We start from the raw sequence: 14,228 nt of genomic DNA on the forward strand, positions 1-14,228 counted from the left end.
TTGTAAATCTTTAACCATTTAAAGTTAAATCCCAAATAGGATCAAGTTGAGAAACATACTTACAAATTAAGAGTGGGTTTAGAGATAATACCTCCTCAAGCTAGTTGAGGGTAGTTTACAAATGTGCAAGTTGATGATGAAGATGAAGGCAAGAAAGCTTCTAACTTGAAGCCTCAAGTGTGTAATACCCCAAGCTTTTGATGCACCAACACCTTCCTTTGTTTGGTTAGGATTTTAGACACTTGATTAACAAGATTACCATGCAAAAACACTCTCTTTTTCCCTCTAAACTGCCACAGCCAGCAGCTGTGTTTTCAGCAGAAAAACTGCAGTTTTTTTTAGTGTATTGCTTGTTTTCTCACTCACTTGAGTCAAGGAATCCCTTGGTTAAAGAGAGTCTTGCATGCCTTAAGGAATATATTGTTTACAAGTAACCAAGCAAGCATGGGATGTCACATAGGAGTCCCAAAATCTGCATTCTTGTATCATTTAAATAATAAGTATAATTTATATAAAACTTGTTACATTTTATATAAAACTTGTTATTAAAGTTCAAGTTATAAATATAGGTTACTTGTACTTTATAAACCAATTTATAAAGTATAACAAAACATAATTATTTATACATATAAATAATCAAATCCTTAATATATAAATTGTCCAAACAATTTATCTCAAGTGATAATATTTTAGAAACCCGATTTTCTAAAATTCAAGTGTCGCATATTCGTTTAATGATCCAATAGTTAAGATCAAATACGTTTAAGGTGTCGGTAAGCTTGTTATTGGGTATGACCCGACTTGGATCATAACATATCAGCCACATTAATTAAATACGTCTCTCGGGCATACAAAAAACCTACAAGCAGTGGGTACAAGAACGAATGGAATGAACTTTGATCTTGCCATTTATTTTTAAGAAAGAGAGAATTTTGAAGATTGAGGGAATTTTGAAGATGATGATCGAAAAGAGGGATTAGGGTTTTATAATTTGATATTGATTTGAAGAAGAGGAGGGATTAAATACTCCTGACACAATTTCAAAAAGTTACTTTTAACCCCCAAAAGAAGTTACCTTTTACCCCCTTTAAAAATAACCCTTTTCACTTTAGACAAACGTAAGTAAAAACCAAATAAGAAAACAAATATTTCACAAACTTACACCAGTAGAGTAAATCTTTCCAGACTCTGAACAACATGATGTCACCCAGACTCTGAATATGACGTAATCCAGACTCTCTTTTTTTTTTTTTTAAATAACAACAGTTTAGAGAGTATCTTCACTTGACAACATTTCAATTGATGGATTTAACATCCCAAGTTGTTCAAGAAGATAAAAATGCCTTTCTTCAGGAAGTGCTTTAGTAAAAATATCTGCCAATTGATCTTTAGTACCAATATGCTTCAAGATCACTTTGCCTTTCTCAACACAATCTCTTATAAAATGATGCCTGATTTCAATATGCTTGGTTCTGGAGTGAAACACTGGATTCTCAGTAATAGCAATTGCACTCTCATTATCACACATTATTGGAGTATTGGTTAATGTTAACCCAAAATCCAAAAGTTGATGTTGCATCCAAAGTAATTGAGCACAACAATTTCCTGCAGCAACATATTCAGCTTCTGCTGTGGACGTGGCCACTGAATTTTGCTTTTTACTGGACAAGCTAACCAACTTTCCACCTAATAGTTGACATCCACCAGAAGTGCTTTTTCTGTCCAATTTGCAACCTGCATAGTCTGCATCAGGCTCTGGGAGCTTGCTTCAGACTATACAATGCTTTCTTCAACTTGTAGACATGCTTAGAAAATTTCTTACTTTTAAAATCAGGAGGTTTTTTCACATAAACCTCTTCTTGCAATTTACCATTCAAAAAAGCACTTTTTACATCCATTTGAAATACCACAAAATCTTTGTCTGAAGCATATGCCAGAAACAATCTTATAGCTTCAATTCTAGCAACAGGAGCAAAAGTCTCATCATAATCTATTCCTTCTTCTTGTCTATATCCTTGAGCCACTAACCTTGCTTTATTTCTAATCACAATACCATCTTTATCAACCTTGTTTCTATAAATCCATTTAGTGCCAATTGCAGTTTTACCATCAGGTTTTGGAACCAACTCCCATACATCATTCCTTTCAAATTCTGTCAACTCTTCAGTCATAGCCTCAACCCAATCATTGTCAGCTAATGCTTCATCTAATTCTTTTGGCTCAATTAGTGAGAGAAAATTAGAAAAGAAGCAATAGTTTGCAATAGCAAAGTCAGACACAAGTGTCTGAGAAGAAGAGCCAGGTTTAGGCAAACCAGTAGGATCCACAACATAATCCTCACGATGCTTTGGAGGAACTATATTTCTAGATGATTTTCTAGTAGGAACAGCAGGATCCAAGGTGGTATTTGATGACTGATCACCCTCTTGAATAACAACAGACTCATCTTCTTGTGGAACTTCTTCCGTATGAGAATTACCTGCAGAATCATTTTTCAACCCAGACAAATTAGGTTCATCTGACTCAGACTCTGAATCCAGAGTCTGAACACTGTTTCCAGAAATTAAATTTGACAAATTTACCAAGTGCAGATTGCTCAGTGCTGGATGACTGATCCATTTCTATAGAACTTTCATCAAAATAAACATTAATGGATTCTTCAATCTTCATTCTCCTCTGATTATATACTCCATAAGCTTTAGATACAGAAGAATATCCCATGAACACACCTTCATCAGATTTTGGCCTCATCTTTTCAAGCTGATCTCTTTGATTTAAAATATAGCACTTACACCCAAATACATGGAAGTAATGAATAGTAGGCACCTTTTTATGGTATAACTCATAGGGAGTTTTGCCATGTTTATTCACAATCAAGGACCTATTTTGAGTATAACATGTTGTATTAACTGCCTATGACGTCACCAAGAATTAAACATTAGCTTGTCAAGGTTGAGGTTGATAAATTTGAATTTGAAGGTGTCACTTTATTGCTAACCATGACTCATTTACCTGATAGGAGATTAAGAGTTAAATTGAATCAAATTGTTCGATTGGGTTTTTGTGAGTGGAAAGGCATAGCTGTGTGTATCCAGGAGTATACAGATGATCAAGTTATTGTGCAAGAAGTGTTGAAGAGAGTTTATATGCTAGTACATTTGGTATTTGAAGAAGGGTTTATAAGTTTTAAGGATTATGAAGTATTTTGTGGAATGTTTGATTTAGAGATGAAGGAGAGAAGAGCTAAGGGACATGTTGAAAAGTATGCTGTTCCTGAACATTTAGAGTTTGTTGATGATAAGTATGTTGAGTATTTGGATGCTTTGATGATCAAGACAAATGGAAATCAAAGGATGTTGATCAGGGTTGATCAGTTTGAAGGAGCTAGCATTGAGATGTTGATCAATTTATTAACCAGATCTGTGACAGAGCAAACTTACCCTTTTAGAGTTAAATTGTTAGATCATTTGTACAGCAAGCTCACAATGATGAAGAAAATTAAGTTTATGAAGAACAAGTGTAGGTTGATTGAAAGGGAGTATGCAAAGTTGAATAAGTAGGTGAACAGGTTGTTTTGACATCATCATATAGGGGGAGATTGTTGGGATTATAATCTGATAAGTCAAAAGTATTTTGCAGATTTTAGAGTCTGGAGTTTTAGAGTCTGAAGTTGCAGACTCCGGTGCTTATTGAAGTCAACGATTTGAAGATGTCTTGATGGCTAAGCTAAGAAAGATTCTGGAGATATGTTTAAATATTAAGAAGATATGTTTTGATTCGATTTTATCTCCAGAAGATTAACTTTAGAATTATTCTGCGTATTTGTTAAGTTTTAAGTTTATCTTTTCCTTATTTATAGCCAAGTTGTTTTGGAAATCAAATCTCTAGATTTGATGTTGATCTGTATAAATAGGGATGTAAGAGTTACTTTGATTTGTATCTTTTGGCACGATCAATATTATCAAACATATATTTTATATCGTGTTCTCTCAATTCTTGTACTTATAATTCTTATTTATTGTTCAATTGAGAGTCTAGTGTTCATAGATCAAATACTGTGAACTAATATTCACATCAAAAATCTAATTCAAACAAGTTATTTCAAAGTTAGCATGCACCTTGTTTTCAACTGCAAAAAAACCACCTTGTTTTCAACTGCAAAAAAACCTTCTTTTAAAACTAAACATTTGTTCTTTGCAGCATATATATTTCCCATTTGTTCATTCATCATCTAGGGACACCATATTTAGTGAACTCAATTTGTTGCTCTATTTCCCAGTTCAACTTTATACCTCCATCATGGCATGGAACATACTCCTGTTATTCATCATTTAAACATTTCAGTTAATTCGGTTAAAAAAAGTAGTCAAACTGGCTAACCTTTGACTTTATAATTACATGAGATTTACAAAGTTATTATATCAAAGAAAAAAAGTAAATAACAGTAACTTATACAAGATACTAGAAATAGGACTTATTAATGTTCAATTTCTAGTGAATCCATAATAATTTTGATTGTGAAAAGTCAACTGTTCGACCTAGAATATAACTGTATGGGAGCCTTAATTACCTCCAATTTTCTGACCAGAACCTTAGCGGTTGGAGCCGAGACAATGATGTGACGTGCACTTGGACTAACAAAGCCTTCTTCAACTGCTTTGTCGATAAACGACAATAATGAGTTGTAGAATCCATCCACATTTAGCAAACCAACCTGCAAGAGTTTTAAATGTCTTAATTATTTTTAATTTGGGTTTAAAGGATAAGCTATAAACTTCAAATTCGAAAAGAGTATTGGGAAATCGTACAGGCTTTTCGTGAATTCCGAGTTGAGCCCATGTTATCACTTCAAGAAGCTCTTCAAGAGTGCCATACCCACCTAAAAAAAACTTGCCTATAGTCAATTTCTTGACACAATACCAATATTTTATCTTTTAAACTTGTCTTGTTTATTGCATGATGCAATGAAAAGGACCCATGTTATCTTTTAAACTTAGTCAATGCCCGACTCAACCGCCTAGTCGTTTCAACGTCGATTTTGACACATGAATCGACGTTGATCAATTAATTAAACGGATTTTGAAAATCGAAACGGACTACTCTTAAAAATGAGTGATCGGGGAGTAATTGAGTTTTTTACAACAGTGCTAGTCACTAACAACAGTAAGGCGTTTGTTGTCAAAATATGAAATTATAGAATCTTTATGCTATCACACAAATAACTAGAGTTTTAGCCACCAAGAAGCTTTTTGATTTTGATTTTTAAGATTTTGATAGAAGATTGGTCAAGACAATTATGGTTTTGAGAGCCTGATCTTTTTAATCATGAGTTTTGGGATGTGGGTTGTTAAAAAGTTCAGAACTTTCTTTGACCATGAAGCTTTTAGTACAAGTTGCTTTCATAGCACTACAAATAACAAATTTGGAGTAGCCTTCTGTTCCGCCTAACCATATAAGGCTTTTATGGTTTGTGCTTTTATGCATGGGCAGTTGTACTTTTGCTAGAATAATAAATAAATAAAAAAAAAAAAAACAGGTAATTGGGTCCTCTATTATGAGATAAGCGTTCTCTTAATCACCCAAAATTATTTTCTTGATCATAAGAGCACTGGGTGTCGTGATGGTCAGTTTTCCGCCTGATAGAGACAGAAACGAGACCACCGGATTTATTTGCGCTGGGCGCTCACTGGAATGACACTGGTGAGAAAGTGAAAGAGTGGTTCAGTGTTAATATTCGGCGTCTTGCTAACATAAAAAACTAACTTTTTATTATTATTTAATTAAAAGAATTGCAAAACCAATGTCTAACAAATCAATTTTTGAATTTGGGACGGCTCTCAACAAAGTTACCACGTCGAGCACTAACTTTGGAATGGAGACCCCGAAACTGACACTAAAGGGTGTGAAGGGTGTGTATGCAACAATAACAATAAAATGAAAAACAAAAATAAAAAAACACAGAAGCTGTGACATAAAAAGTAGTCACCAAAGCTTCTTCTTTCATCTCATGATGAATTTGCAAATGAAATTTCTATGAAAGAAAATGAAAGGATAATACTTTTTTTATACAATAATAACAAACCTGGTAAAGCAATAAAAGCATCAGAATGCTTAGCCATTTCTGCTTTCCTCTGATGCATATCAGCCACTGCTTTCACCTCTCCTACAGTTTCACCAGTTAACTGCAAACAACACAAAAAAAATCAACAAAATTCCCAAACTTTAATCATTACACTAATTTTAGACACACAAGTTATGATGATGACATGTTGCAGAAATGGTGAACTTCAAATTATCTTTAGCAAAGTCATGATACATACAAGTCCAAATATGCTTTAATGACTTATACAACATGCATCAAACCTTTTGTATCTATATGAATTTGGCATTTTCTCAATCAGAAAAGGAAAAAATTCAAATTGGCCATATTTGAAACAAAAAAACATATAACAGACAGCCAACATGTTATCTGGATAAGGCTACAAATTACAAAGACCAACAAAGAAACAAAGTTAAAGAACAAATTGATTTCATACCCATACATATTCAATCACAATTGAATGGATTAAATAGTATTCTTAAAATTCTAAGAAGATGAAACCCAAGAAACTTCCTAAATATGCAAGATTCCTTCTCTTAAGATTTTTAAATATTAAAAAAAAAAAAACAAAACCAAACATCACAAGATAGTTATAATTTCTTAACAAAATTCATTTTGTCTCGGTTTAAGTGTTCGCTTTATCTAGTCATAAAATTGAAGGATAATTCACTAACTACAAGTTTCATCAATCAAAGTATCATATTCACCACTTCATCACTATAGTCTTTTTAATTTATTAAACAACAAAGTGTACACTTAGACTGTTTTTAACCCGGCGTCAAATTTCTCCCGTTATCCCACTTGGCAACATCTTTGACGCCCGCCCCTAACGCGGCGTCAAAATTTGACGCCCAGGGCGTCAGTCGAGAATGTGACGGGTGTGTCAAATGTGTTTCAGCCAATCAGATTTTTTCGAATATTTTTATATATTATTAATTAATATATTTTATACCCAACTATCAATAACATTTTACCACATCACCCATTCACAAATTTAACCCTCAAATTTGACACTCCCCTCTATTTAACTTCATCTCTTGACCTTGCCACATCACCAAAAAGTACATATCATTTGACTTTGATGTCACCGCCACGGTTAGAAACAATCTTATAATGTGACAGTCCAAAATATAAATGAACACTTTATATGGGAAGTAGAGAATATAAATATGAACTTTGATTATGACAATTTTAAGTGTTGTGATCAAGAGCTTTAAAACATCATGACATGTGTTCTATAAACATTACGAGGATTGTGGTTAAAAAAAACATGCTCCATTATGAACTATTGACTATTGCACAAATCCCCAAAGTTACACAAACTATGTTTTTTAATTACTTTGTTAATTGTTTAATAAACAAGTTTCAAGACTTTTTGTGTAAAAATGGCAGACATACCTCTCGAGGCATGAGAGTCTTGGGAATTACTCTGCAATAGAAAGACAATAACTTGACAAAAACATTAGTTTTTACACAAAATAGAACCCAAAGAACACACTAATTATGTTCCATAATCATCCCTTTTTTTTAGGTTTTCAAGACCATAATTTTACACATAAAAATACATTTTGTTTATCTTACCCAATAACATGGTGACCACCATCATGAACAGCTTGTGAAACCAACCCCATTAAACCAATACTACCTCCACCATACACCAAATCAATGTTTCTTGAAACCTGAATATATGACATCATCACTGAGTCAACTCAGTCCTAACAAAACACACTTTTAATAGTAGTTCTTGAAACAGGGTCTTACTCTGTTTTTCTGTTAAACTAACAAAACATTCCCATGCAATGTTAAAGATTGAAACTTTATGGTTAAAACACAAAACCCACAAAAATCTTGGAAGTACAACAAGTTTTCTTGATTTTAAAATTTCAGACTGAATCCTATTTATTTATTTTTTAAATAAAAACCCCATTATGAAAAATGCAAATAAGCATGATTTAAACTAAACCCAATAGCAGAATAAAAAAAAAAGATTAAAAAGAAATACCAATTCTTTGCCAAGCTCAATTGCAGCATCTTGATAGCTACTTTTCTTGCCTTGACTACTTCCACAAAAAACACAAATTCTTTTAAACTTTGACACCTTCATTTCACCATTAAGTTCCATTTTTCACTTGTTTTGTATCCACTTTTCTTGTTTTAGAAAATAGCTTGTAAATTTAACCAAAGAAACTGCTCTGTTTTATACTCTTATTAGTGAAGGTGAAGAATAGACACGGTTATTAAAAAGACTAGACAAACTTTGCCCAAAACGGAAACTAGGATTTGATGTAATAATAGGGTGCGGCACAGGGATATAGTACTAGTATACTCAAATGGATTTGTGTCAAATCAAAAAGGAAGGTAAGGAAAGAAAGAGAGAGAGAGAGAGATTTGCGTGTGTGTGTGTTTAGTCCATTTTTATGTTATGGCTTGACCACTCCTTTGCTTTTGGTGTAACTTGTTGTCTAATACCACTCCCTATGGTTTCATTATCCGTCATTACCCGCTCATTATCCGTAGTTACCCGTAACGAACCATAAGCACGGCTTAGTTACCCGCACTCACCATGGATTTAATGGAAGAGTTTTGGTTAGTTATAGGAATTGTAGGTCCCAATGGTTTTTTATTGTTGGACTTGATGCTTTATTGTTTGTACGTTGTATATTAAGAGGAGTATTGTTTTAGCCATGATAGGGAGTGTTTAGTTATGAGTTAGTTATATGATATTGGTGTTGATGTGGCGATGATGTGGAAGGTTAAGAGGATGAATAATTTAGTTACGATAGGGAGTGGCCTAACCATGCTTGTATTTATATAAAGATCGTGGCACGTGACTAAGACCACTACTCCCTATGGTTCCATTACCCGTAGTTATCCGCTCATTACCCGTAGTTACCCGTAATGAACCATAGGCACGGTTTAGTTACCCGCGTTAGTTACCCGCACTCACCATGAATTTAATGGAAGAGTTTTGGTTAGTTAGGTCACTCCCTATCGTAACTAAACTATTCATCCTCTTAACCTTCCACATCAGCGCCACATCAACACCAATATCCTATAACTAACTCATAATTAAACACTCCCTATGATGGCTAAAACAATACTCCTCTTAATATACAACGTACAAGCAATAAAGCATCAAGTCCAACAATAAAAAGTCACTGGACCCACAATTCCTATAACTAAACTTAAAACTTCCGTTAAATTGATGGTGGATGCGGGTAACTAAAGCGAGTAACTAGCTCGTTGTAGTGATCCGAACTTTTCCATGTTTATATATATATATTAAATGAAATTGTTATTTACATGATTAAGTGTTTCCAACATGTTAAGCAATCAAACTTGTTAAGACTTGATTAATTGAAATAGGTTTCATATAGACAATTGACCACCCAAGTTGACCGGTGATTCACGAACGTTAAAACTTGTAAAAACTATACGATGACATATATATGGTTATATATATAGTTAACATGATTTTATTATAAGTATGTATCTCATTAGGTATTTTAACAATGAGTTATATACATAAAAAATTAGACTATTAATTTAAGAAACTCGAAAACGATATATATAACGATTATCGTTATAACAACGTCTTACTAGGTACATATGAATCATATTAAGATATTGATACACTTGGTTAATTATGTTAAATGATAAGTAAATATATTATTAAGTGTATTAACAATGAAATACATATGTAAAAATAAGACTACTAACTTAATGATTTCGAAACGAGACATATATGTAACGATTATCGTTGTAACGACATTTAACTGTATATATATCATACTAAGATATATTATATATCATAATATCATGATAATATAACAATTTAACATCTCATTTGTTATAATAAACAATGGGTTAACAACATTCAACAAGATCGTTAACCTAAAGTTTTCAAAACAACATTTACATGTAACGACTAACGATGACTTAACGACTCAGTTAAAATGTATATACATGTAGTGTTTTAATATGTATTCATACACTTTTTAAAGACTTCAAGACACTTATCAAAATGCTTCTACTTAATAAAAATGCTTACAATTACATCCTCGTTCAGTTTCATCAACAATTCTACTCGTATGCACCCGTATTCGTACTCGTACAATACACAGCTTTTAGATGTATGTACTATTGGTATATACACTCCAATGATCAGCACTTAGCAGCCCATGTGAGTCACCTAACACATGTGGGAACCATCATTTGGCAACTAGTATGAAATATCTCATAAAATTACAAAAATATGAGTAATCATTCATGACTTATTTACATGAAAACAAAATTACATATCCTTTATATCTAATCCATACACCAACGACCAAAAACACCTACAAACACTTTAATTCTTCAATTTTCTTTATCTAATTGATCTCTCTCAAGTTCTATCTTCAAGTTCTAAGTGTTCTTCATAAATTCCAAAAGTTCTAGTTTCATAAAATCAAGAATACTTCCAAGATTGCAAGTTTACTTCCAAGTTTTCTAAATCCATTCCAAGTAATCATCCAAGATCAAGAAACCTTTGTTACTTACAGTAGGTTATCTTTCTAATACAAGGTAATAATCATATTCAAACTTTAATTCAATTTCTATAACTATAACAATCTTATTTCGAGTGAAAATCTTACTTGAAATTGTTTTCGTGTCATGATTCTGCTTCAAGAACTTTCAAGCCATCCAAGGATCCTTTGAAGCTAGATCTATTTTTCTCATTTTCAGTAGGTTTATCCAAAGAACTTGAGGTAGTAATGATGTTCATAACATCATTCAATTCATACATATAAAGCTATCTTATTCAAAGGTTTAAACTTGTAATCACTAGAACATAGTTTAGTTAATTCTAAACTTGTTCGCAAATAAAAGTTAATCCTTCTAACTTGAATTTTAAAATCAACTAAACACATGTTCTATATCTATATGATATGCTAACTTAATGATTTAAAACCTGGAAACACGAAAAACACCGTAAAACCGGATTTACGCCGTCGTAGTAACACCGCGGGCTGTTTTGGGTTAGTTAATTAAAAACTATGATAAACTTTAATTTAAAAGTTGTTATTCTGGAAAAATGATTTTTATTATGAACATGAAACTATATCCAAAAATTATGGTTAAACTCAAAGTGGAAGTATGTTTTCTAAAATGGTCATCTAGACGTCGTTCTTTCGACTGAAATGACTACCTTTACAAAAATGACTTGTAACTTATTTTTCCGACTATAAACCTATAATTTTTCTGTTTAGATTCATAAAATAGAGTTCAATATGAAACCATAGCAATTTGATTCACTCAAAACGGATTTAAAATGAAGAAGTTATGGGTAAAACAAGATTGGATAATTTTTCTCATTTTAGCTACGTGAAAATTGGTAACAAATCTATTCCAACCATAACTTAATCAACTTGTATTGTATATTATGTAATCTTGAGATACCATAGACACGTATACAATGTTTCGACCTATCATGTCGACACATCTATATATATTTCGGAACAACCATAGACACTCTATATATGAATGTTGGAGTTAGTTATACAGGGTTGAGGTTGATTCCAAAATATATATAGTTTGAGTTTTGATCAATACTGAGATACGTATACACTGGGTCGTGGATTGATTCAAGATAATATTTATCGATTTATTTCTGTACATCTAACTATGGACAACTAGTTGTAGGTTACTAACGAGGACAGCTGACTTAATAAACTTAAAACATCAAAATATATTAAAAGTGTTGTAAATATATTTTGAACATACTTTGATATATATGTATATATTGTTATAGGTTCGTGAATCAACCAGTGGCCAAGTCTTACTTCCCGATGAAGTAAAAATCTGTGAAAGTGAGTTATAGTCCCATTTTTAAAATCTAATATTTTTGGGATGAGAATACATGCAGGTTTTATAAATGATTTACAAAATAGACACAAGTACGTGAAACTACATTCTATGGTTGAATTATCGAAATCGAATATGCTCCTTTTTATTAAGTCTGGTAATCTAAGAATTAGGGAACAGACACCCTAATTGACGCGAATCCTAAAGATAGATCTATTGGGCCTAACAAACCCCATCCAAAGTACTGGATGCTTTAGTACTTCGAAATTTATATCATATCCGAAGGGTGTCCCGGAATGATGGGGATATTCTTAGATATGCATCTTGTTAATGTCGGTTACCAGGTGTTCACCATATGAATGATTTTTATCTCTATGTATGGGATGTGTATTGAAATATGAAATCTTGTGGTCTATTGTTACGATTTGATATATATAGGTTAAACCTATAACTCACCAACATTTTTGTTGACGTTTAAAGCATGTTTATTCTCAGGTGAATACTAAGAGCTTCCGCTGTTGCATACTAAAATAAGGATAAGATTTGGAGTCCATGTTTGTATGATATTGTGTAAAAACTGCATTCAAAAAACTGATTTCGATGTAACATATTTGTATTGTAAACCATTATGTAATGGTCGTGTGTAAACAGGATATTTTAGATTATCATTATTTGATAATCTACGTAAAGCTTTTTAAACCTTTATTTATGAAATAAAGGTTATGGTTTGTTTTAAAAATGAATGCAGTCTTTGAAAAACGTCTCATATAGAGGTCAAAACCTCGCAACGAAATCAATTAATATGGAACGTTTTTAATCAATAAGAACGGGACATTTCACTCGTGCCTATGGTTAGTTACGGGTAATGACGGGTAATGAACGGGTACTGAGCGGGTAATGAACTATAGGGAGTGGTCTTATAGGAATTGTGGGTCCCAGTGGCTTTTTATTGTTGGATTTGATGTTTTATTGCTTGTACGTTGTATATTAAGAGGAGTATTGTTTTAGCCATGATAAGGAGTGTTTAGTTATGAGTTATGGTGTTGATGTGGCGCTGATGTGGAATGTTAAGAGGATGAATAGTTTAGTTACGATAGGGAGTGGCCTAACCCCACTCCCATTCCCTACTCAAGCTACCAGCCTACCACCATAAAAATTGTTGAGTAGTGAAGAGTTTGCTCAAAGTCTTCAAGTGGGAGATTGTTGAAGGTGTGAAGAATTTGAACAATTCGAAGAAAGCTTGACTTGGTGAACAAGTCGTAGGGAGCTTGACTTGGTGAACAAGTTGTAGGGTGCTTGGCTTGGTGAACAAGTTGTAGAGAGTTTGACTTGGTGAACAAGCCGTATGGAGCTTGACTTGCTGAACAAGTCGTAGAGATCTTGTTGCCTTAATTAAATCTTCTAGTAGGAATGGAGTATGGAGCAAGTAATAGATATTTATGAAATGTCTTTTGCTTGAAGGACAAGTTTAACTCTTCCTATAAATTGTAACACCTAGCCTCATTGTAATGTGTGCACAAAATTAATATTAGAAAATCTCTGATTTGCGCCCGTGTAGTAAACCCTTCTCCGCGTTTTGGAGTTGGGATAAAACCACGTTAAATACTCGTGTCGTTTGTACTTTATTTATCATTTTAATTCATTTGTCATTCGTGGGTTAGTTATTATAATCAATCACTTGTCTTGTTAGGGCCTACCGAATTCCTAACAAGTGGTATCTTGAGCTCAAGGTTCGAGTATGGGCACGATGGCGAATTGAAAGTATGGTGAAAGAACGACAGGGTTGTGTGTCTTACAACTTGTGTCGTGATATCGAAGATTTGTTGTTGAAGACAAAGAAGAGATTTTTCGGGAAGATACGGGTATCGGATCTAAATTATCATTCCTTGCGGTCCCATTCGAGGGAATGATGAACTTTTCAAAATTCGGATTCTACTGCGCAGCTGGAGAAGAAAAATTACTTCGGGTTCGTTAGCCGTTGGATCGGCTTGAAATTTTTAAAGAAGGTGCTGAAGTCATAGATATAGTAGCTATATAAATTTGAGGAATAAAAAACTGTTAGATCTCGAGATATAATTTTTCGAAGCTGCTACCATTCAGGTATAACCTATTTTGTTTCGGAGCTGTTAGAGGAGAAAAATTACTACCGGTTCGTTAACCGTCGGATCGCCTTGAAAATTTTATTGTAGACGTTAGAATCGTAGATCTATTCGTGGTCAAATTTTGGAAGTGATCGGACCGATAGATCTTGAGTTATGGTTTTTCGAAGTTGCAGTCGTTC

The 14,228-nt window shown here is 33.2% G+C and overlaps 1 protein-coding gene across 2 annotated transcripts; it reads right to left on the reverse strand.

The window, feature by feature from the left end:
- Positions 1 to 4,021: 4,021 nt before the first annotated feature.
- On the reverse strand, positions 4,022 to 8,517 carry LOC139876669 (cytokinin riboside 5'-monophosphate phosphoribohydrolase LOG3-like). Of its 2 annotated transcripts, XM_071864028.1 has the most exons (7): positions 8,103 to 8,517; positions 7,682 to 7,779; positions 7,499 to 7,529; positions 6,083 to 6,182; positions 4,809 to 4,879; positions 4,571 to 4,714; positions 4,022 to 4,317 (listed from the first exon to the last, which is right to left on the reverse strand). In XM_071864028.1, exons 1-7 carry the CDS (start codon positions 8,220 to 8,222, stop codon positions 4,228 to 4,230), a joined length of 654 nt encoding a protein of 217 aa, XP_071720129.1. In that variant the 5' UTR covers positions 8,223 to 8,517; the 3' UTR covers positions 4,022 to 4,227. The 2 variants fall into 2 exon arrangements, with proteins under 2 accessions (XP_071720129.1, XP_071720130.1); XM_071864029.1 differs by lacking the exons at positions 7,499 to 7,529; positions 7,682 to 7,779.
- Between the last annotated feature and the right edge of the window lie 5,711 nt (positions 8,518 to 14,228).

This window comes from Rutidosis leptorrhynchoides, chromosome 11 (genome assembly GCF_046630445.1).
Source record: "Rutidosis leptorrhynchoides isolate AG116_Rl617_1_P2 chromosome 11, CSIRO_AGI_Rlap_v1, whole genome shotgun sequence".
Lineage (NCBI taxonomy): Eukaryota > Viridiplantae > Streptophyta > Magnoliopsida > Asterales > Asteraceae > Rutidosis > Rutidosis leptorrhynchoides.